Below are 26,839 nucleotides of genomic sequence, written 5' to 3'. Positions count from 1 at the left end.
TGAGAATTTTGCCCGTTTTTGAAAGCCGTGAATAGACCCGTCTGAGGCGACAATAAATCAAGTTTAATATTCATTCACTATTGAATGTTACTTATAAGATACCGGCTTTACCTCAAGTTAATGTTCTCAGACAATTCAAACAGACACTTCTTAACCCGTCCGTACAAAGAAAAAACAGAATAAATATGTATTTTCACTCGTCATCAAGGTTGTTACACTACCAATTTGTTTTTCAAAGAACTCCGAAAAAGGACAAAATAATCGGTTGGTTTTCGTTGTAAATCGGAAATGTTCCGAGAAACCCTCAATAAAGTTAACTGGACGATTCTGAAAGCATTTGTGTACATTATTCTCGTTGAATTAATAATGTACAAACGAATTAACTGGAAATGATTCAGATTTGGATTTCATGTACATTTGTTTAAGTTTCTGCTAACAATTTCGCTGAAAAGCCAAATTAAGTTCTATTCACTGTCTAAGTAACTAACTTGTCCAGACTTATTTATTAATTGTAACATGATTAAATCAACCAACCGTGCGGTACATAATATGTCTGGCTATTATTCAGAGACAAAGTACAGGGTTAGGTTCTGTCTCCCCGCAGCGAACATGAGCACGGACACAATGGTAGCAACTGCATCAGAAACAAAATACAATCGTTTAATAATAAGCTTAAAAAACGGCTGTAATAATAATGCATAATTACGTGAAAGCGTGCCGTATTATAATACAGTACTTTACAGCTTAAGGGGGAAATGTCGACAGCTGCGTGTGAACAGTACATCTGCCAGCCCTAACGTGCACACACAGATAGCATACACACTCGCACCCTTGTATCGACACGGTCTGTCACGCACACTAATGTGCATATCGTCCGATTGTACGCACACACGCGCACGCACCTTGCCGCGCGCCGGCAGGGGTGTTGCTTTATTGTGCGACACTGCTTTCAGGGCCCGCCCGATAACATTTTGTTTTTACTTGTTGAATGTTTGATGGATGATGGGCGATGATTGATTGAGCCTTTTTGGAGTTGCGTTCAATTGTAATAGATTTCATGAATGTGATGGGTTTTCCTTGCTTTTGTATGAGATTTTTGTTAGTGAATATTTTAAATGTAATCATTTATTTCTTTCATATTTATTTACGAGACATTCTTTATAAATCCAATGTAACAAATTATTCGTTGGTAGATATCTGGTTATATTAAGAGAAATTATCGGTGAAATGTGTTCCATTCGCAAATCCCTTTGGGGACCTATGTAGACAATACAAATCCATACCCCTGTTCCCGAGGACAATTTACATAACTCGTCAGGGACAACCCCTGTTGCAATTTAATCAGTTAATGTATTTGCTCTCGGCGCTTTCGGTTTTATGGACTGCAATGGTAATGTTTAAAATGTTGGTTGATTGGCCAAATGTTGGCTTTGTTGTAAAGTAAACTGAACAGATGGCAAACGTTTGAATTACATTCTCGTTAATAGCTTAAAACCGCTATTAATTCGAATGACGATGAAGAGATTTTTTATTTTAAAATGAGGTTGCCAATTTGAAAATACTGCAATTCTTTGAATACTCAACAGGCTAGTTTAAACTGAATAAATTATATCTGAAGTGTTGCCAAAACGCCACATACAAACAAAACAAATAAGGAAACCAAGAATTGAATCTGGAATTAATTGGAGAGAGACCGGACACTTGGGGGTGAATTCGGCCAAAGTTTGACCAAAAAAATGTATGTCAGAACAAGTTGGATGTATCAAATGTCACTCAGATAGGAGAAGGCAATTCAGTGAGTGCCATTGTCCGTACCATCCGGAACCTTTATACAATTTTATTGGCTTTCTGTGCTATAAAACTTTGGACCAAAGGAATTCTTCCTAACAATCCCGAATGTTGGTTTCCTCGAATTTCTTGATTCGATATTGTACAGTGTAATTCTTTGTGTTATTTTTTATTGTGGTGCCTTTTTGTTGGTTGTTCAGTTTTTATCTTGGAACTTATTACGGGGATTAGATCGTCGCATGTGGGGTTTTGCCAGTAAAGTTTGCTTCGTATTGCTTTACAAAGTTAAAGATTATATCGGGTAGCTATAATTACTACGCTACTTTAAAAAAAAATGTTCTTCTGTTTGAGAGCATTATTGAAGAACTAATTATAAGCTGTTGCAATCTTTTATCCAAGCTTCAAACCAGAAAAACAGCACGTTTTGTTTTACCTGCCGGCGCTAGAACACACATTACAATGTTTCTCAATTAGGATAAGTAGGAACTTTGCCAGTTAGATAATTTTACGACGACTTTTTATACTACGGGTATTTAAATATTTTTTTCATGATAAAATAAACCAGATATTAGTATAATGTTTAGAAAGGTATACCCATTTCACGTAGGAAACCATTCACTCGGCTCGTGAGCTGCATTCAAAAATAGCAAACACCAGCTGCATTTGAAACCCGAGACAGTCAAAATGTAATAAAGAGTATGACATATACATACAATTTCGGTTCATATGAGCTGGGAGAATTTATAACGCTGGTTCCCAAACGAAACAGACCTCTGTGGCTGTGTGAGTGAAGATTAATAGACCCCGTAAATATAGTAAGAGTTGGAGCACTTGTGCTTTAAATGGGCAAATCTGTACGTCTCACCGTTGTAAAAATAGTAACACACATTTATTTTCGCCGCAGTTATTATCTTCAAGTCGAATCTCATTTTCCACATTTTTGCCCGACAAACCTCTCGTTCAGTCAAGCATGTCGAAGCAATGGATAATTCATGAATGCGAAACGAAATTTCCTAAGTTTCTTCAAAGTTCCGCATAGAACTGCGGTTCAGGGGTACCCCATAATACTTGTGCCAATGGGGTGAAACGGCACCCCATCTGGCCGTCACGTACACTCCTACGTGCGCTCTGCTGGTTTAATTGACATTTGTTTGTACCTTTTGTAGTTTAAAAGTGCTGACACGAGACGTGTAATGTTTTCTTCACAAAAAGGATATTATGGTAAACTCTTTGACATTTACGTAACTTGCACATTAATGACTAATTCGTGATAGAATGTGGTGTTTGTTGCACATTTTGTTTACAGTCTGAATTTTTTATCAGTCCCGATCAAAACACCTCGTTCATATCTTTACTGCATATGGTGTTAAGGCAAAGAAAGCAAGCAACTAGTTAGTAAACAAACATCCAACCACCCACATGTCTTTGTTTAGGAACTGCAAAATATTCTACAGATATTTTTTTCTTTTGACGGCTGTGAATATGTTGAAACATGACATTAGTGCACATCTGCTCACCCCCCACGAGGCACATTACAGGCTAAATACGCCTCCACGTCGATAATAGTACCATATAGTGCTGATTTATAGTCCCAAGTCGATGCTATTATTTATGGCTGGGACGTGATTAGGTTCTGTACATACTACGCGACTTTGAATGCAATGTAGGCGGTGATGTATGGGACGAAATTGTCTTGGGATGATTTTGACAGGACTAGTTTTGACATACTACGGGTATGTCATATTGGTACTCGATTTCAATATAACAAAGATAGTATTAGCGTTTGGTGAACTGCCTAAGTTGGGGTTAAAGTCTTTTGTCATAATAGTAGCAAGAATACCGCAGGATACATTTCCCAAGGGCCATAATAACACGATGTAAAAACGCTGCGTAATATTCATCTGCTTAACACTTAAGAGAAATAAAGTCGTGATATTATGTTATGTATAAAAGTTACTGCTAAAAGCTAGGAGTTTACGAGCGAATAGTGAACACACCCTTTTATTATTAAAAATGTAATCTCATAAATGTAACGCTGCGAACCATCAAAGGCTTTTCAAATAAACATTGAACAGTATTTGTTTTAGTATGTAATACAAGTTTTATTCTAAAGAGAAGCTAAGCGGTGTACGTGTCCAAGGTACTTGAAGTTAGGTCGGACAAGTTGTGCCGGTTGCACGGAGTTAAACTGTTGCTGTGATATCGTGTTTTAAGTGCACACCATTACTGTTGCAAACAAATGTTTACTCTTTAATACTTTTATGTTGAATGTTTTTGATGTCGTTTAATGCTAATGTTAGGATGGGGATTAATGTCTACATTACACCTGAGGTCATACAATAAGTTACTTATTTATTTGCTTGTCTATTGCAGTATAATACTTTAGCGTGTCTTTCCGTCACTATCGAATATCGTCTACCGGGTAGCGATCGACAAGTATAAAAACATGATCAGCGCCCTTAGCGGATGCTGTAGGAACTAATTTTTGAATATACTTTAAATGTCAAAGTCTCGATACTCGATACTGCTGTAGAAAATCGCGCTACTGGTTATGGTTAATTTGCTCATAAATGTAAAGAACACAAAAACTTAATCTTACAACAATATTTTTGGTTAAGAAACTTTCAAAGATTTAAAGCATTACTTTGTACATTCATTACTTGTATTCTCGTTAATCGCTTTAAGCTAAATGCTTGTAACCCATATATTTAGTTCAAGGTACATTCCGCTTGTATTGTTCTTCCAGAATTAACGTTTTTCATCTTGTTTGCGATACAAAATAAGCTTACACAAAACTTTGTATGTTGTTTGTATTTTAAAACATGAATGAACATCGTTCAAGTAATACTATGTGATTTATCTAACAATACAGGCTGGTTTCTTCAAACATGTCGCTTAGAATGTTACGATTACTTGAATCAATATTGTGGGAATCGGGAATTGTTACGTTTTTATTTGAGTTTTTCTTTATTGCGAGCTCAGATGGTACTGTTGTAATTTTGTGTTTATAGAACATCGTTTGGCAAAACAGGCTGTTTAAGACGGTTCTAGAAAACTAATATTGATGACCAAATAAACTATTTTAATATTAGTTTGCTATGTTTTACAAATTATATCTAGACGTCGGGCCTGTAGCATACAGTATGTAAAAAAGTTTAGTCTTGTTGATATTAAAGTTTTCTTGTAATTGCGACACGACTTTTTGGTTACTTTGAAGCAATACAAGGAAAGACCCTTAGTTTTGTTCTAAGTGAACCAAATCGGCACCATCCAAATTACACATTCTGTACATACAATTATATAGTTGAACGTCTAATGAGAGACGGAATTGATACTAACGCACCTTAGAGTGTTCAGTAACCCACCAGAATTTGCCTTAATGAGGCCATTTGCTTAATAAGGCAGCCGATTGCTGTGGCGAACTGCCTTAATATTAATGATCATAATTGATAGAAATATTATAGTTTAGTTCACTGTAGAGATAAATTGTACGTCAATTACGCCTGTACTAAAAGATTGATTAGTATTTCAGGTATATTTTGGAGTAAATAGTTGTAGTAAATAATGAATATTGATACGTAAAAACAAGAATGCTGGCTAGTCCAGATAGTTTCCTTATTGACGCAGGAACAGCAACACCAAATTACTCGCAGATTATACAGTTATAAAATAACAGTAAAACTAGTTCCATTTCAATGAGTTACGATTAGAAAACGCAATCTATATTGTGCAGTGTAATTTCAATAGAGAACACTTGTAAAACAATAATTACGGAATGAATGGGTGGCGTGTTTACCACCGCAATGCAGTTATCAGGCTAACCCGTACATACCCATTGGGACATGGGGTAACGGCCAGCACTAACCTAATCGCGTACATTATGAAACTGTTTAAACTTACCCCGTTCATAATATCCAACTAATAACGCCAGCTTTAAAATAATTTGCGGTTTAAGCTCATATTCGGCGGTAATTGTAAACTACAGATTTTCATATTAATGGCTGTTGTTGATTCTGTTGCTAATATATCGTTATATTGCCTTAATAAAGCGCTATTTTGATCAAAGATTTACTTGCTTACATCCAAAATATACAAAGACGAAATACTTCCAACTTTAAAGCAAGGAACTGACATTTACATTCGTGAATATTACGCGATTGTGAACATCTTCAGAGTAAAAGGCATGAATACTACTTGTTTGTACAACATTCCGTCTTAATATTTAAAGCGTGTTGAATTTTAAAATGCAAAGCACATTTCGTAATGTTTCGCTGCATCTTTGCATTTCATCTAAATTGTGCACTAAATCATTTCATGTGAAAACTATAAAATATAGTTGACTATAAACTCTCGACACGACATTTTAAAATCCACATTTCCCAAAACCAAGAAATCCTTTTAGCCAACCTTCGCAGCATGAATTTTCATAAGAGCGGGTAAAATATTCCGTGTTTTCCTGCAACGTAGTGCTGTGTTACTTACTACGTCACTTTCTATTGGGGGTTGTGCACTGTGCCCCACTGTGCCGTTTGAGTTCCTCGCCTGGGAACCCTGCAATGAAGCAATACACGCGATGTATGGCCAAAGTTTAAATTCCCTGATATTTCCACCTTTACGTGTATGAAATAAAGTTTGATTTAGCATTGTAGCAAAAAAATCAACTATGCTTTCATGTCAAACTGATGGCATGCTCATGAAACATTCAGTTATCTTATACATAATTTAAAAACGCAATTTTTCATTCCGTTTCGTGTAAGTTTGATATGGAAATTGCAAAGAAATTAGAGTTATAATGTTATTCTTTGTTATAGCGGCACTGTTTTATTATTATAGAGTTTTATACATGTAAATTGACTATAATTACGATAATTACTCAAGAAAAACCTTTAACTCCATTTATATGAGCAAGTAATGTTGTTTAATGTTAAGGTGGAGGTTCTATATTTTAAGGTTACTCGCAAATAACAGACCTTCAATATAATAATAAGGTTATTTGTAGAGACATGCTACAAGTATGACATCATTCCTGTGTGGACCGGTAACTATATTATTATAAAAACTTGCCACCGGAACTGGGCTAGTATCATAAATCTCCAAACCTGACTACATTGTTCAACCGAATTTTCAATTAATTACACCGAACAATTTGTTTTAATATTAAAATGTAACTCTCGTTCTGGCAAAACTTTGTTGTAGGATTATTTTTGTATAAAAACTAATACCTCCAGTTTTATCGGTAAAATTAAAGGTTTTAGTGTAATGTTACTAACAGTTTAAACTACCACGCAACACGATTTATTAAAGCAAAAGTTTTAACGACTTTGATGGCAACATTGTTTTAAAAATTTAATCTAAAAAACAAAACATTCTTGTCCAACATTAGCGTAATTTTGTAAGAAAAATTATGCATACAATGCAGCTTTCGCGTAAAAATACTTCTAATACTTCAAAGTCTCGAACTGAACTCGCAATAGTTTTTAAACTGCAATAAACATTTACGTTTTTAATTTTAAAATTCAAACGCCGCATTCAAATCGCGTGTAAAGGAGCGGAGTTGCAATACTTTTGTTTTGACTCCATCACGCGACTCAAGACGGCGAAAATGGTTCGCTTTACGTGCTCCCGATAGTATAATTTACTTTAGTTTGCAACTTTTTAATATTGAACACGACATTAGTTGGTAAATGACTTCATTATGCCGTCCGGTTGGCGCATGACACGGCTACGAGGTTACAACCTCATACGGTTAATGCACTGCATCAATCACTATAGTATTGTTTGAACTACCAACCAGCGAAGTATCACAGTCGCTAAAAACATTGTACATCATAAAGAACCGATGTAACGTACATAATGACATCATTCAACCGTTACACGTTCGTTTTTTTTAACCGAAAATTCATTTCATGCGTTCATCGCCTCATTAATGGAGAGTGAAAAATTAAAAGCCGCGAGTGAGTGAGGTTATAGAGTGGGAAAGAGAGGCAGACAGTCTCTCTAACAGCCAATATCCGGTCGATCAGCTGTGCTGCGGAAACAGCTGGCAACTTGAGTGAGCTAGAGCGTCATTCATTCTCAACGATTTTTTCGAATGACTAACGATTTTCCGTCGGTAACGAATTCGGCTCAGCTTTTTTGTACGTGTGTGTGCAAAAAAAATTGCCGCCAACTGATAGTGTTGTCGTTACGCAGATGTTTTTCGATTTGTTTCTGCGACACCCTTTTATTGGCCTATTTTCACCTGATATTTGATGGATGTGACCGATAGTTGACTGGGCGGTATTGCTTTCCCGAAATTAGATTGTGGCTTTATGTCACGCTACTGCTTTTACGATCAATTCATATCACCTATAGTTCAGTTATAAGTATGAGTCAGTAAAGTCTCCTTAATGATAATGGTAGAAAGTTTAAGGTTAGAGAATCTCAGCGAGGCACGTTCAGTCAGCCATCTGGCGCCCGTCACTTCGGAATTCCCTCACCTTCATCCCCTTATAAATATTTCGCTTAGAACGATGCAGCAACGTGACATCCAAACGAATGCTCTTATTAATTATTAAAATCTAGCCTTCACTCAATTTGAATCTTATTTTCTGAACAATAAAGGTTAATGTGTATCGTTCTGACTGTAATTAAAAGTTTGCAAACTACATTCCCGCGCTGTGTATGGAGTGTTCCTAGTTCCTTCCAGCGTCTGATTAATATGTTAATCTGGTACGTCATACTGTCTTAATGCAGTCTCTTAGTTTCGGTATATTCTGAGCGAATACTGTATATAAATTGGTAGCTTTGTGTTGCTGATTCTGCGGTTTTCTTCGTGACAGAGTAACGCGGTGAAGCCTGAAGATTGCCTCGGAATTATGTTGCTATAAATTTTTAACTACTCTCTGTCTCGTAAACGTGCCTCGTTGTCGATTGGGAAAATTAATAGATATTTGTAACAATTCAAAACTAAGTTGGTTCGATTCGTCTCGACAACTGCTATCGGCGTCTATTCCGGACATCTGTTGTTTGAAACAAAAGTAATCATACGGACGCTCGTTATACACTGCTCTGCGTCTAAACGCCGCTTTGCAAATGACACGTTCCAACGTTTAACGTTCGCGATTTGAATACCATTCGCAATTCGAACGATACGACAGTTGGGAAATGCTATGGGAATGTTTTTCTCAATCGATATTGTACGGAAACATTGTAATGTAGGTAGTACTTAAAATACTTTCTTCAGACTTATCTTTGTCGTTTAGATTTTCAAAACGGCCGGGACATGTTATTTTATTGCGTTCAACTGTTTTTGTTTAGAGCAATTTGGAGTAACTTGTCTCATTATCGTGTACAATCAACCAAATCTGCTTCCCGATTAGAACATTGCGGACTATTTAGCGTAGATTAGGCCAGAGAAGTAATCAAGATAGGTGTTGTCGTTATATTTGATTGGGCCTTGCCACATTTCTGTGTACTAATTACCGACCTCACCCGTAATTACGACCATTGTGGGATATTACGCAACTTCAGGCTATTACGAATTGCGTAAGACATCAAGTATCGATTGGGAAACCAATTAGGAATTATTTAAATATTGTTCGTGAGACGTCCTTAGCCCGTTATTTACTGAAGAACGGATTTAATTTGGGGCATGATTAAGATTTACTTAACAAAGTAAATATTAGTAGTCGACCTTGATTACAACGATTCAATGTTCCCTTTCCTTAGACGGTAGGTTTAAAAATGTCTACATAAAAGATCAGTATATAAACAACATTTATATAAAGAAATTCGCGTTTTATTTCACCTCGGCCCCACATTTTTGTCCAAGAACTTAAGGTGTTAAAGAAATTGTATTGCAACGCAAACAGACGGTAAACAAGCATTGAAGTGGGCCGCACAATTCTGAGTCTTATTTCGTTGCGGAAGAGTATTTTTTAAAACGCATCGGTTCCGCTGTCACATATAACAAAGTTCGTAGACTCATCGAATTCCCAACGCGGGCTGACACGTTCGAAAACTGGTAACTCACATTAACAAGTATAGTCAAAGTTGTGTGAACGTTGCGTTGTCTTGGGAAAATATATATCGTTGTTTTTCACATCACTAGCGTGTGATTATAGAAGTTTTCCTATAATAGGAATGATGGACTTGGCTTGTTTATAATTGAGTTGACGAACCTGAATGCAAGTTGATTCAATTAATTCTACGGCTTACTTTTCTTTTTGGTAGAAACTTTACTTATTACTTGATAACGTTAAGTGTTTTAAGGTTGAATATTAGGCGAAAGGACTGTTGTGTAGAATAACTTTGACCTTATTAAAGCCTTGTATAATCCACACGCCGTTTATATTTATACCACATCTCAATTATACAAAATCAAAAATTAATTCCATTTCAAAAGAAGGTCCCAAAAATCCCTAATTAGTCTATTTAGCTTAATTAGGAGCAAATTTATACGGCACTCGGTTGGAATTTTAATTTAGCACTAAGAATAACGTTGAATTTCGCCTTAATATAAAATAAAACTTAGGGTCTTTACATCTCGATAAAGCTCTCTCACACTGTTTCTATCTACAAAGCTAATATTAATTTTGCGAAGATAAAATAATTATTTGATTCCGCGAAACATCAGTTAATGTTGTATCTTTATTTATTCGTATATGTGAACGAACTTGTTAAGAATGGGTACATTCTGATGCTAGCTGCTGTCCATGACTTCGACCGTGTTAAAAAAACAATGTTGATCTAAGCCCCTATTTATTTGTGTGCCAAATCTCGCATTCATTCATGATTTTTATACATGCTATTTGTAGCTACTAGCAAATAATGGTAGAGATTTTTAATGATGTTTCTCAGAATACTTCTGATAAGTCTTAAATGAAAATTACATATAAAAAAAGCACGTAAAAAAATGTAAACACGCATTAATATTAAAACTCTATATTATAATGAATGATATAAAATTTTTAGCTTTTCTTTTAATACCTTACGTTTGAGTAGTACTTAATTCTTAGTAGCTAAGGAGCAGTAAAATAGAAACATTTCCCTTATAATAAAACCTTTTAGAGCCTTTGTGAAATATTCTTTTGAAAGCTTATTAATGTTTTTTTATTATTTTCAGGTACGTATCTCCTTCGAGATTGGGATTAATCAGACGAGGGAAACACTGTGAAGGTAGCTCTACATACACACATACACACACACACGCTCGTCGGAACACATTGATTCATGAAGTTTCTATTCAACGGTAGCCCGGTTCTCTACAGTCACTATCGAGTATCGAGAATATGTGCTACGGCGCCCGCTAGAGGCGCTGATCAGGTTTTCCATATAACGTTTTTCGATAGCTAGCCGGTTGTCGATAATAATTAGGAATCGCCGTATGTTTGTAAATATACGAAGATGCAAGTCATTACTGGCTGTAGATGTTCATTTTCAAAACTTACATAAAAGATGGTTTATGCTTATAAACAAACTTTGAAACATTTAGCTGCAATTATTCCAGTCTATTGCAATACAAAACGAGTAAACAACAAAAACAAGACTATGACTTCAGATAATAGTTTGAATCTGTTTATTTTAGAGACATTCGTCATCAAACACAAATAAAATGGAAACAGTACAAACTCTGAAAACAAACGCGATGTAAAATGTTTACAATTTACCAATTAGACGTGTTTACACTTGGCAAATAGACTTAACAACGATATGAAGCTTTGATTGAAGATATTTATGTAAACTAAAAGCTTTTAGTTTGGTACATTTATTAATATTTATCGTCTAGTTTTGGTTGTTTCTTAAGTCTACCAAATTTAGATGAAAGCAGTTTACTATGTTATTGTTGTCTATATTGGATTGAAAAATATTGATAGGGTTTATAATTGATAGAGCAGTTCATAGTATACGGTGTCTCAGTATATGGTGTATAAAAAAGTCTCTTATTGTGTCTAGTAATGGCTTGAATTACTGTCAAAGAAGATTGACAATAAATAACGCGAAAAAAGTCTTTTACGCTTTGTATAACGTAGCCAGGCTTAGTAATATACAAATTGTTGTTCGTTATGTAATACGAAATACGTTATCAATATCGTTAAACTTGAACAACTGTCAGGATTGATTACAGCCCACTACATTACATTCAATTGATACGCAAATGTAAATCAGATAATTTTGATCGCCAGCTTCAGAGAGGGAATTAACAGCGTATTTATTAACGGGTGCGAGCGAGATAGCGATACGTCATTACAATGTATTCCAAATTCAATTTGCAGGGAGCGTTTAGATTCATTACCTACAATTTCGTATTTTAGATCTCCCTTGAATTTTAATGGCGGCAATTTGCGATGGCGTGTGACGCTATCTCTGTGACGTAATCATCTCGTGAAAATGATTGTCTATAAGTCATAATTAATATTATATGAGGTGCTAATACGAGTTGACTACACGCGTGACGACATGGTACACAAGTCTAATAGATACATTATTACCATACCTAATTATGATCGAGTTTCGAATGTGGCTCTGCTTTGAATGCTTTGACGCATTGTTGCCGCTTTGATGAGTTGTCTATGCATCTATTGTATTGATATTCGCAAACATAATAGTCAATTATTCTGTTGTTTGAAAGCTTCCAAATTGCACAAAAGCGAGCGTTTCACACAACTTTAATTCTACGACGAAATAGAAACATTCTGCGCAAATATAAAAAGAGAAAACACCCGGAATTTGTATAAAAATATGGCGGCGGCGATATAAAAAGCCGTCAATAAACTCGGAATAATTCAGGCCGGAATTATTCAAATTTGGAATCTAATCGAAAATTTATTCGTAATAGCGAACATAGGGATGGGATACATTCAGGGATGTGTTCGCCGAGTGGTTGGATTGTGACGTCACGCGGTCGCCGTTTGTGTAACGTGTTTGTGACGGATTACAGGGTAACGTGAAATAACGTGACATCTGTGCAACTCGTGAGCTAAATCACAATTACGCGATTCATATGAGTTAAGCACTATATTAAAATTGGCGGTTGGAAAGAAAAATATGAGCGTATTTTTCGGTATTCAGATTCTGAATGGCGAAATAATCCGTTTGTTTGGATGAATAATTTTATTTTTTATTTATTTTGATGTAATGACGTTGCTGTAAAAGGCACTGGTACTTAGCCTATAAGGTTCCGATATCTAAACTCAGGAACGTATTCCAATGAATGATATTTTATCCAAACAGTTCTAGCAGTCAATACATCAAATATAGTTCTCTATAATAATCTACGTAAAACATGACTGTCGTAATAATCCCATATTAACGTTAAAACAACAACATAACACAATAACAATACAAACTATCTTGCAATTACTCGTAACAGCCGCATTTATAATTCAGGTGTAGGTACGTCAGCCATGATCCCTGTACAAACGGGATTAACTAGCGAACAGTCAACGGAGGCTAAGTGCTCATCAATCATTGGGCATGTCATCAAACCGCTGACGCATGCACTTCGGCCACGGTTCATTAAGTCATACAATGATTATCTTATTAACTGTGATGCACACGGGATATGATAAAAACAAATACGCTTAACGAAGCTTTTTGCTCATCGGATAGCTGTTACGTTGATGATGTTTCGATACTCTATCATTGTTTTAATTTGGCAGATGACAGTTCTGTCTTTTTATAATTCTACCTGTAGCGCGATTCTGTACAACTATCGAGTATCGACAACCGGCTAGTTAGAGAGAATGGTTTTATGAAAATCTGATCAGCGCCTCTAGCGTGAGCCTTAGGAACTAATTTAACAGTACATTTTTTATTAAACTGTAGAGATTCACTACTACTTTAGTAAAAATATTCTTAACAAGAGTTTAAGTTTTGTAGACAGACGAAGAATACGGTTACTTAAGATATTTTTCTGCGAAAAATCTACTGAATGTAGATGTGGTAATCGTAATACACTTAGCGAGATAGGATTTAATATTAAAGCAACAGCACTTGTATTCTTTTGAGCGATATGACAGGCGTATACTCCGCTATCAAGTATTTAAAACACTTGAAGAACACGTGTAAGTACATAAAATATACATAAGACTTTAGTCCAGAATCCTCACATTTGTGGATTGCGTTTTTTGATTGGTGCTACGTAAATAATAAACGGAGGTGTCACTTTTATATCACGACGTATCGCGAGAATGTTCATGCATTATTTATTTACTAAGGACAAGGGATTTGCATTTCTCTCGGGTATATTGAACAACTTTTATGTTTCGTTCAATATTAAAGATTAAACCGTATCGTGGAATATTTTAAGATTTTTTTCGTAGAAATTAGCTCGGGAATTTAATGGAAGTTTTTGTCAAACGCTGCCTTATGAGAATTTCTATTAAGTAGCGCAGGATGTTTACATCACTAGCAGATGTTGAAGGTTTTACTTTATAAACACGCTTGTTTTTCTTCAAGGATTAACTTGGATAGGTAGAATAACTTACTGCTTTTTTCTCAACCCTTATTTAGATTCTCTTGCGCAAGACAGATTATAAAAAATCTACGTTCTTACTTTAATCCAAAACATAAATTCTCGATGTCCTTAACAATGATGGTTATATGGAATATGTTTTGCTAAACTATTACATTCCACCTTTCCCACAGACACCATAAAAAAGCCGTAAGGTTAAACATTCACAAGCAACTCTCATCTGTATTTTTTAACTCCCAACACGGCATCAGCATCCCTCGGGAAGGGACACACATTACATAATATCCCACGTTTTGGTGCCAAAAAATCCACACTTTTTATTTACATCAAAAAACTTGGCGGGCTGCATTAACGTGAAACGTGACGTCATAAAACTAGGGATGTCACTGAAATATATGCTCACTGTCCCTATACGGTCCTCATGAATTTTAACTTTTACAAGCGCTGTTTTGAATAATGCCCGTGTGGCAGCCCTGGCTACGGGGAACTATTTTTAACGCCCCGTTTGATCATATTGAGTGTATGATAATCGTTTTTCATTTTAAATTCATTTTGCAAAGTGATAGTTTTGTCGCAATCTCTTGCTGAATAACTAATCGACATATCATCTATCTCTCACGTTTAATATTCAGTAAGAAAAAAAAACGACAGCTTAATAACATGAGTTCTTATCCCTATCTATACAAATTGAATTACGCCAAGAACAATACAAAGCTAACAGCAATCATTCTACAAAACTTATTAAACAAGAAACACCAAACAATATTCTATTGTAACTATCCTTTGTAACAAACTTAAAAAGTTTTATCAATTTATAAATTGTAGCGCGTTACCACAAAAGGTCGCAATAAAGAAAAATGGCAGTAGCCGCGACGTAGTGAGGTCCATTTATATAATAAACCGACATAAGTCGTAGTGAGATACTCGTATCTTTTTTCACCTCTGGGAAAAGGTTGGATAAATGTGGACAATTCTAAAGATACAATAGTAAATTTGTCTGCACCGTGCGTATGTTTGAAATTAACATCGTTTCAGAGACAGTAGTAAAAGCATTAACACTCATGTACATATTTAGTTTTCGTAGAATTCTTGATGTAGCTTGAAGCTCAGTTTGTGTTCTTGATGAATATATAAGAATAACTAGATGGTCTTTAGTCCGAAATTTGTATTATAATTAAATGTAACTGATATTAATTTTAAAATAAATTTTAATGCTTATTCTATTTATTTTTGTGTATACAGTAAGGCTTAATTTCTTTTTAAAATCTAAAATTAATACTTGTTATAATTTTTTTGTCTATTGTAATATACAAAGTGTCTAATAAAGTAACGTCTGCATAATTTTCAATTCTAGTGGTTCGTATTCAATTATAAAACTTTTCTTTTGATAAGAACGTACGAAATTATATTCAACAATCTGGCCGAAATAATCTTGATAATAAAAGTTTAATTAGTTTGGTATAATTTATATTCTATGCGTGTTTCGTATAATATTAAGTTTCATATTCTAATCGAAATTTAAGTCTGCGGAATACTATTACAATGACATTTCATAAAGACAATAGCTGTCAAATGGCTTTTACAATAGGTTTTCTTTTAGCTCGATTCTCTACTACTATCGATTGCCGACAACCGGCTAGCTATCGAGAAATTTTACACGAAACTCGGCTTAACGCCTCTACCGGGCTCCGTAAGAACTATTTTGGCAGTACCTACATTTTAAATGTCAATGTCTCGATACGCGACAGCGCCGACTGTAAAAAATTGCACTACTTAACCTAATGACTTCTTTATTAATGTTTATCATTTATTTATGAAACAAAAAACAGCTCTGTCGATTGCACATAAAATCACGTCACTATCAGATTATACACAGATAGTACAATACGAATAATAAATCGAAGCCACTTAATATAATCCCAAGGCTTTCACAACCCGCGTCTTTCTTAACAATGGTCCCAAATTAGTACATGTTACCCTAAAATAATAGTCTTTACTTCACCTTACATGTAGCGCCTATTGGAAACCGAACACATAGACCCGCCCTAACATTTCAATTGTCATTATCTTAGACAACCGAATATGATCTTTAGCAGCTGGAAAATTGAGTAGATTTTTGTCTGGAGTAAAGTGGTGATTTACGACACTTTGTGGAGTTTCCCGGGGTTCGGTAATCTGCTTCGACCCAATCGCAATTAATGGTGCTCGGGCGACGGTCTTGGCGGTGCTATATAACTAGATTCATCTTACTTGTCCTTAACTTGATTAAAACTTATAGCTATTTTTGTGACCAGCAATCAAGGCTTAGAAAATCATAACGTCAACACTAAATTCGAACTATTTATTTGCATTATTAGGAAACTAGTTTGAAATTTTAAAATTAAGAGCAACAAAATAAGTATCATTTTATAAGACTGCTACGTCCGAAGTAATATCCGCGTCTTTGGATCTTGTCAGTTTTCCTTTAAAGACTAAAAGACAGAGGAACTTATATTCCATTCCATTTCTCTATCTATGAAGTCCGTTCTTGCATTCATAGCATGCATGTACATTATGTGTTGTGTAGTCAAAGGGAACGCCAACGGTCTGGGCACAAGGCACACAATTTTCAACTATTGTGCCAAGCATATAGTATTCCGATACAAATCTTAACTTCAAATTGAGTTCGCCTTACAAATTTTGTATTTACGTGCTACATTTTGCTTTCATAGATACAAAGTTTGAAATAGAAACCTTTGAAATTGAAAATATTTTGTCGTTTGAATACGAATATTATATTTACGTCTGTGACATGCAATGCCTTGAAGCCTTTGATAACGTTGGTATCTTTATTAAACTTGAAATATTGATTATCTTTTCGTCAAATAACAGTTACATTCTTACAAACATGTAATTAAAAAATGTCTGAATCGTTTTTTTTTTATTTGAAATATACATATTCCTTTCAATTTGAAAGGCTTGGGAATCAAAGCATTCAAATAACGAGCCGATTGATAAAACTCTTCTATTTAGAGAGTAATATAAAAGAATAATAATATTTGTTTAAAATCGTTACCGCTTGGGTGCAGCGAACCAATTTCGTTCCCCTTTATAATTATAGCCATACTGAGGGTGGAAACTTCGAGAAAGTATTTAAAAATAGACTCGTTACTCGAATATACTGTTACGTGCGTAATAGTCAGTTGAATTTAGTTTCAAATGATGCATTACTTTTTCTATACCTTTTGAAAAGTATTTTTGGTGCATCGGCTGTGAGTAAAATATTTTTTTTACTGTAAGCTTCGCACTAATTTGAGAAAGCTGCCCTTTTATTTCATTAATACTCTAACCCCCGATTTCTGAGTAGTTTATCTATTCAATAGCATTTTAAACTCATATAAATAAAACGTTTTGAATAGATAAACTACCGCTAAATGTGCCTTAGAAACCGGGCATACGAGCTGGATTAGTAAGTCATTTAAGAATTCAATCATGTTAAAATAGTGAACAAATAAAGTACTACTACTTAGTTTAAAACAAATTATTCGTAAATCATCACAATCCCCTATATTCAAATCATTATCACCACAATCAAAACCAACACACGTGTACACAGACAAACGCTAGTTGTGGCATAAACCGCTGACTGAACATAGGATATCCCTGCATCAGTAATCACAGTGGTACGACCACAACTGTGACGTCACAGCTCACCACCCGCCTTGCATGACTCTGTGGACCATACGAGACGATAATATCACGCCAATTAGTATAGATGCGTGTTTGTTTGTGCAAATGTTATTTGTATATATCTAAATACCGCTAAAATTATTTTTTTAGTAAGTTCTTCCTGTGTATTGGGATCTACAGATTTTTGAAAACCATACAAATGCTTAAAAATATGAATGTATAAACGAAGAAATACAGATGTTAGATAGGTTCGTAATTAAATAAAGACTGCTTTTGTAAAAACGTCACACATTTGCCAAATATCTCTTCAAGTAGCAAAAGAACCAAAGCATTTCCGTCATATTGAAATAGTAAGACATTTTTAAAAGAATTGCTTGTTAAACCCTCCACGAGGAAATCAAATATTTCTGAACAAATAGTTTTCCTACAATTGTACAACGTCTTTAGTGGGCTTCTGACTAAGAAATAAAGGTAAAATATTGCTTCAATCTAATTGTCTTTTATTGCTCAATATGGCCACGGAAACGTTTGTAGTTTATTCAGTTATTATACCTATAAATTCGCTACTTATTCTTTGAAATAAAAGCTTATTTTACGGATCATTTCATTTATTATTTACATTAGACTAGTAAAATATTGTTTTCTTTTCGAATCGATACTTCTCAACTCGAAATACGAACTTGAAGGTGATTTTTAGCGGCTAAAAGGGTTACTTAAGACTCGTCAATAGATGTAGTGGAAAGGTGGCTCTGGAACCATTACTTTCACGTTTAGCCCCGCACCGGTATGACGTGGCCCACTTTGACAAATTGTATCTGTAGCGACGAGGGAACGTAATCGACTTACAAGCAAAAGAGGTTTTAGAGATCCCACTAGTTCCTTCGTTTCTGCCTACTCCCAGTGGAAAACGCGTGGTGTATATGTATGTGAGACTGCCTGATTTATCACCGATCCGGGATTAACAATACAATAAGCGCCGTGTTCCGTACAAGCCGGTATTTCAGCAGTATGGTCAGAATCGCTGATGGCCCTAGTCCTCTCTTACGACGCCCAGGGGAAATGAAGGCTTTGTTTTTGGCAAAGCTTCTATCACACAGTATGATCTGTATATGAATGGATAACTTTTGACCGCGAATTCACCCGCATTGTGTAAAATTTTATCATTCGTCGGAATAAACAATGTTTTAGTCCCTACACAAGTTTGTTAATACATCACATGCAAGCAATAGTTTTAACAACGCTTTTAGCATGATGGAACATTTCCAAATGGCTCCCAAAGCGCTTATCACAGTGGAATACTAATTTGTCACCGAAAACGTACAAATTCGACGCGTTGTCTTCATTAGTCCCGGTTGGTCATTCCACATGCACACAGCACATCGGGTATGCAATCGAGCTCAGGGACTGAACTGCGCCCCTGTAATGTATTGCGGTCGTTTCCATCCATCACACAAATACCTATAGCCCGGCCTACTGCTAGGGCTATTGTCTAGATATACGAGTGACAACCTTCCAATTTGAGGGGAATTTTCGGCTGGAAATTTAGTTCGGGGGAATAGAAAAGGTCTTTGTTTTTTTTCGACGAGTGGATAGGTATTGGCTTTTTGTCGTGGCTCGGTGCAGCGAAATTTGTAACAAATTGAAATTCTAAATATAAATACTGCATGCACTGCACACATCTCAAACATTTGAAAAAGAATCGGAATATAAGCATTTAAATGTACGATATGTTGTTCTTGCCCTGAAAACAATTTACATAAGTATATACACATTTTTTGTTTACCTACTTCACATTCCTAAATATTATTTTTTATACCTCTAAACAAATATTTGGCGTGAAATAACAACCGAAACTGGTAGCCCTACATACCAACGAGACAAACTTTGTGCGACGTATCACGAATTAGACAGATACACGGACCGACCCGTGATGTATTGTTAACGGAACAACCGTGGATCCAATCCCGCTCTGATTCACTAACTACGTAACTCCTATTACATAACATCACACCTCTATTACCCTAAATTGTTAGCCAAATATGATTAAAGACAATAAATCTAACAATGGCTCTGTAATGACGCTAATCTTAACGCCTCTGCGCTATTTCACCCCATTGGAGAACGTTTTTAATTAAAACCTATATAAATATCCAAGCAGGTCATATTTCATAAAGTTGCGCTCCGAGCGCGGGATTAGCGTCATTACAATTCCAAATTTGCACCCGAATTGCATCTCCAAAAATAGACATTAGAGCTGTTAAACCAACTGACTACCAGGGCCGTTCACCTCAAATATCTCCCCTAAGGTAAAACGAGGGAGTCGAAATACTCCACCCTCTAATTCGAGAACGGATCCCCTTACGCGTCACCCCATGCGTTGCCATAGCAACCCCGCCCTTGGGAAGTGCATCTGATGTAAACATTCCTAGCTCCCTGCATTTTCGACACCGTTATTGATGTTTTCGCTACTCCACTACGCTCCTTCCGGTGGTACGCTCGGTTGCTCGTAAATTTCCCGAAAATATTGGGTAAAGCTTCTCTATTTATCAAGTTTATAGCACGGCTTCCCCCTGTATCTAAGGTCAGGGCTCCGAGGGAAAATGCATTTACGTAATACCTACTATTCATATAAGAATTTTTCGAGTACATCATGTACGTCGTCTAGGATGCCTTCATGTTCCAAAGATATTTGGGTGATATTAGATTATATCCGTGTATTTAATAATGGAATAGTTCACCTGCATTTTTCTAAGCTGAGTATTTGTATACAGGCTGAGAGATAACTTTAGTATTACAAAATCGTTCGTATAAAAATATTATTTCTTTTGTGTTCCTTTAACTATGTGTCATACTAACAGTGGTTATTCTTTGTTACAGGGATGCCGGTTTCCTGAAGATGGCCTCACGCACCCCGTCCCTTGAGTCGCTGCCCGGTGCCAACTCAATAGGTTCGCTGGAGCGTGGCTCCTTATCGCCCCTGACCCTTAGTGGATCCTCGCCACCAGCGAGCGATTCCGCCGTATGTGACCTCCGTGAGTTCGACGGCCTCGACACCACCTGCGCTATCTGCCGAGAGACCTTCGTCGACCCCAAAGTACTCAACTGCTTCCACACCTTCTGCAAGGCTTGCTTGGAGAGGGAACAGACGCACCCAGACAAAGTCACGTGTGTCACCTGCCGCGTAGACAGCCAGCTACCCACTGCCGGCGTGAACGGGCTGCTCACTAACCTTGTGATAGCCGCCGCCGTCGAACAAGACGCGGACCTTCTGCCGTCCGCCCGCCAAACTAGCTCGCCCTCAGCCCGTTGCACTGGTTGCAAATCCAAGGAGTCTGACGCTGTTGCGCGTTGCGTTGATTGCGCTAATTTCCTGTGCCCAAATTGCGTAATGGCGCACCAATTCATGCATTGCTTTGAAGGCCATCGTGTGCTGGCGTTCACCGATTTGAAAGATGACAAGGGTATGCTCGGATCAACTACTATCACCACGAGCGGAGAAAAGACCGCTTTTTGCCCGAGACACAAGAACGACATCCTTAAATATTTCTGCCGCACTTGTTCCGTGCCAGTATGCAAAGAATGCACAATAATCGAACATCCCGCTGCCCTGCATGACTGCGAGCACCTATCCGATGCAGGACCCAAACAATTAGAAATGATGCAACAAGCAGTAACCGAAGCCAAGACTCGCGCCACTGAAATAAGGCACGTCGTCAAGACTGTTGAACATGCCGCTGGCAAATTACAAGTTCAGTACCACAAAGCTCAAAATGAAATAAACGACACGTTCCAGTTTTATCGCTCTATGCTTGAAGAGCGTAAGCAAGAATTGCTGAAGGAACTAGAAAGCGTGTTTTCGACGAAACAAATTGCTCTCACAGTCGTCGGGCAGAAAGCTCAAGAGACTGTTGATAAGATATATCAGACGTGCGACTTTGTGGAGCGACTGACTAAATGCGCCAACATAGCTGAGATACTTATGTTCAGGAAACTGTTAGACACGAAATTGCAATCCTTAATGAGCTCTAACCCGGAGCAAAGTGTGCAGACTGCATGCGAACTCGAATTCGTATCGAACTATCAAGCTATACAAGTTGGTGTAAGAAACACTTTTGGATACGTGCGTTCTAGCTCAGAGGCGAATGTTGGCCCAACTAAGCAACCTCCGATCGCTCGCCCCACTAATGGCTCGCTTTTGAATGGAGGCTCGTCATCGAGCAGCAGCAGCGTTAACGGAAGCTCTGGCAGCTTAAACGGTGGAATACACCTCCCGACTGGACTGAATGGCGTGCTCGACCGCCCCTATACTAATGGCCTCCTTGGGCCCACGAGCCAATCGACCTCACCTTTCGAGTCCAATATTATCTCGAAACGATTCAACAGCGCTAACAGCCTTGGCCCTTTCTCAACTGCCATTGGAGACATTAATTTGAACGGAATCAACCCGTACGAGAAGTGGTCAAACGGTGGATGCGACTCGCTGTTCCCACCGTCCACTACTGATCCTTACTCTCTAACGAGTTCAGCTCACACTGATCCTATTATGGACTTGACAAACAAGCTTATCTCCACAGCTATTTTCCCGCCGAAATCTCAAATCAAACGACAGAAAATGATATACCATTGTAAATTTGGAGAGTTCGGTGTAATGGAGGGCCAATTCACAGAGCCGAGTGGCGTCGCCGTTAACGCTCAAAACGACATCATCGTTGCTGACACCAACAACCATCGAATCCAAATATTCGACAAAGAAGGCCGCTTCAAATTTCAATTCGGTGAGTGCGGCAAACGTGACGGCCAGCTGTTGTACCCAAATAGAGTAGCGGTCGTACGCACTTCTGGTGACATTATTGTAACAGAACGATCACCCACGCATCAAATCCAGATCTACAACCAATACGGCCAATTCGTTCGCAAATTCGGCGCCAACATCCTGCAACATCCTCGTGGCGTTACAGTGGACAACAAAGGACGTATCGTTGTCGTAGAATGCAAAGTCATGCGCGTCATTATCTTCGACCAAATCGGCAATGTACTGCAGAAATTCGGCTGCTCTAAACATTTAGAATTCCCCAACGGTGTTGTGGTGAACGACAAACAGGAGATTTTCATTAGTGACAACCGCGCGCACTGCGTGAAAGTTTTCAACTACGAGGGTATCTACTTGCGTCAGATCGGTGGCGAAGGCGTCACCAACTACCCGATCGGTGTGGGCATCAACGCGGCTGGCGAGATTCTTATCGCTGATAACCACAACAACTTCAACTTGACGATATTCACGCAAGACGGACAACTGGTGTCCGCGCTAGAGAGCAAAGTGAAACACGCTCAATGCTTCGACGTGGCGCTGATGGACGACGGCTCCGTGGTACTTGCGAGCAAGGACTACAGGCTGTACATCTATCGCTACGTGCAAGTGCCGCCGATAGGCATGTGAGTCTCGCGCTCTGATCACAGGAGATCCGAATGACCGACGAACTATAAGCCAAAAATCGACACTCCGATGCGTAACTAACTCGACAAAGGACTTTCCGTTCTGGCGATACGTGTCAATTTTTGTAGTTCAAGTGACGATTGTGTGAACGGAACGTTGGTGACACGTGTGCAGTGGTGACTGGTGCAACCGTTGTGGCTGTCTCGATGTGATCATACCGGCTGACGATGGGTATTCTCTACATTATTCGGCATAAGATCTCTTTATGAATTATTTCTAAACGAAACTGTAATGAGATTAGTTATAGTATTGACATTGTTATTCGAGTACCTATTGAATTATGGTTAGAGATTAATTCCGTTGGATGGTGCCGTACATTCGCGCGAACGGTGTTCTCGAACCCTTATCATTTTTTGATCTATTGAATAATATTTTTTCATATCCCACATCGTTAAATTAGGGATGAATATTAAGGGCATTTGTATTATTTAGCCCATTTGTTGGACCAATATTTTAACTATTATTACTTAACAAATTGTTAGGCGTTAAGCGTGTGATTTTATCGTAATAAGAGAGCATCGATCGGTATTGTTGTTAGTTTTAAGATTATTTCTACGGCACAATAGCACTTCCTGTTTTTAATTAGCACTTATTCTGTGTCGATGGAAACTATGGATTATAAAAGTCTAAGTAAGGAGTTGTTACATTATTAATTAGGTAAGTGTTAAATTGATTGAGCTGAAATGGACAATCTTTGGTTACTACCCCACTTAACGTAGTTACTAAATTTTAGGGAAATAATGATGTTAGGGGTTTTATCAATGACAAAGTTGACTGCGGCGTTTGAACATAAGCAAACAATGACTAACAATCTCTATTGAATACTATTCCTTTTATACGTAATAGTAGCATCACAAAGTGGCGATCAAGAATGTTTTATACACCTCAATTAGTTCTAAATCATTCTCTGAGTACTGAGCCTTTACTTGAGAATTATAAAGCATTTTTGTATAACTAAAAGTTTGTAAGTTTTCTCTTGTTCTATGTCGGAGGGCAGTACTTGAAGCAGTAAATTGATATTTGATATATCGTCGATACCGCCTAGTCACTGAGAGCCCACGATCCTTGGTCGTCTGATGTTGTTTTAGTAACATTTGGTTAATTATATTGTTCGTTTTTATGCATTGAGTATGTTTTTAAGCATTGGACACGGTAGTAACTACTAGAGCACTTAGGCAATGGTCGTTTCGCTAGCATCTTTTTTTTTTAATTTTTGAGATTTTTAGCAGATTTAATACAGAACGCGTTTGCGTTCCTACTTACTGGGAGTATTATTAACAGCTCGGTATACAAAATAATTATACAATTTGTTATTCTGGTAAGATATTTTTTATACGGAACCAACTTTATTTTTGTAGTGTTTAGTATTACGGTGCATGTGTAACGTATACTTTTCTTTTTGTATTTTATGAATATTGCGCTATTATTATTATTATTTTTTTACTTCATTACCGTGTGTTTGAGTGTGTTAGCAGAATTATTTTAGTTTGATTTTTTCATTAGAACTTTTTGGTTTTCTTAGCAAATAATGGTTTTTTAGTATTTTTTTCTCGCTGAATCTATGACAATAGAGAGATCTGATTCGACCTGTTGGTCGGTATCTTAATGATCTGTTAGTTTTAGGTTACGCGTTTCCATTTTGGTGATATATCTTAAATAAATAAATATGTTCGAAGATGTGTCGGCGAGCGCGGCGTAGTACCGTGGCGACCTGTTTATCGTGTGCCATAAGATCATGTTGTGATTTAATAAGTGATATTTAGTATTGTTTGTAAATATGTACCATACTTTCATATAAATCTAATCGTAAGGTTGCCTGATCGAATTACTTATGATTTTTCATCTTTAAACTTGTAGTGCGAGTCATCGTAATGTTATACTCAATTTGTTATTTATTTACCACCGAATAATGATAAGACGTGGCAATCGTTATAAAAAAGGACTAAAATCCAAAAAATAATTACTCAGGAATAAACTAAACCAAAAATAAATAGTAGAGAAGGCCTCCTCGAATCGAAATGAATTTACTATACTTGCACTAAAAGTTAAATGTATTGAGAACAGTTGATTTCTTCGCATTATTGTTTTCTGTATTGCCTACCACCGTGCTCTCGCTCAGTCGCCGCCTTGACGCATCTTTGATCTGATAGTTAATAAAAACACTGGATTAGATGAATCACCTCGACTCGCTGTAGTGTCCAAATTCAGTGATTATTCACCAATGATTTTATTATAGACTGCCCTGTTCCTATATCCTACGGCGAAGCGTCGTCTTTCATCTAATCCACTGGAGCATTGATTGTAAGGAAGTTGAAACACTGACTCGGCCTCATCTCAGTCCATTTCGTCGAATTGTTGACGCAAATTATTTTATTCACCATTGACTTCCACAATTCGCCCTAATGAACTGAGGTCATGTTTGGATTCGGTAACCGTTATTTTAGACTTTAACGTCAGGATTTCTTTGTGAAAATTACTTAAATTTTCAACGTTTTGTGAAATAATTTGTAATTTTCACTAAAGAAATATATTATTTTTGGTAACAACATACGCTTCTACTTAATTGAGATCATTTCATCGTATTATATTTATATTAAGTATAGTATAGTGTATCGAAATTCTATAAATAAGATTTGCAAATTATGACAACTTCACTTTTACGCGTAGTAAAGCAGTGTAATCCGATTTTATTTTTTTTAGTTTTTGTCGACCGGTAGTTATTTTTATTTTTAACCAGAAAATGGTAATTTAAGTTTCAGTTATAATTATTATTACAAACTTAATTCCCATTCATTTATTTGTGTTTTTGCATAATAATGTTAGTGAAAAAGAAATGATTTTTCTGTACGAGAAAACATTTTCATTCTTAAAAATTGCATTTCTAAAGCTCGAGGACTGAATTTGAAACATGTTTTGTCTTTAAATATATTTTGTCGATGTTTGTTGTTATAATTATTATATTTTTTTAATTATTTGTATAAACAATTGTTCTTTAAATTAATGTACATCGTTTTGTTTTGAATTATTTTTGTTGTAATTGCTTTTTATAATAATACCAGTTCATTGCAGTTTTGATGTGTGTTTTATTTTATTTTTTCTTTTTTTCGACGTAGAGCTTTAGTAGTTGACCAGCAGTTGGAACTTTTTTAATTTGATTAAATTAGTTACGACTGTGTGCATGTTTGTGCTAATGAATCCGCTTGTAATTACACTACACATTAAAATTTGTATCAAAATGCTAGAAGTTTCTGAATTTTAAATGACACCATAAAATAGATTATGAAACCAACACTTTATTTAAATATCAAAATTTACATTTCACAATTACTTTTGAATATTGAAAAAGCAGATAAAAAATACATTTACACATATTTTGAATATTAGAATAATGATTCTTTGGCACAAACATTTTGGTGTTAGGCCCCTGTGTG

At 36.5% G+C, this 26,839-nt stretch overlaps 1 protein-coding gene across 12 annotated transcripts in view; it reads left to right on the top strand.

Annotated features, from left to right (window-relative positions):
- Positions 1-26,481, top strand: part of brat (tripartite motif-containing protein brain tumor) — a 439,119-nt gene extending 412,638 nt beyond the window's left edge. For all 12 annotated transcript variants that reach the window (XM_076126210.1, XM_076126207.1, XM_076126199.1 and 9 more), the window contains one exon: positions 20,792-26,481. In XM_076126210.1, coding sequence (XP_075982325.1) covers positions 20,811-23,351 — 2,541 coding nt within the window. In that variant the 5' untranslated portion in view covers positions 20,792-20,810 and the 3' untranslated portion in view covers positions 23,352-26,481. The remainder of the gene's footprint in view (positions 1-20,791) is intronic.
- Positions 26,482-26,839: the final 358 nt, after the last annotated feature.

The sequence above is a fragment of the Anticarsia gemmatalis genome, chromosome 18 (genome assembly GCF_050436995.1).
Source record: "Anticarsia gemmatalis isolate Benzon Research Colony breed Stoneville strain chromosome 18, ilAntGemm2 primary, whole genome shotgun sequence".
NCBI lineage: Eukaryota > Metazoa > Arthropoda > Insecta > Lepidoptera > Erebidae > Anticarsia > Anticarsia gemmatalis.
This window is presented reverse-complemented; position numbering and strand designations above follow the sequence as displayed.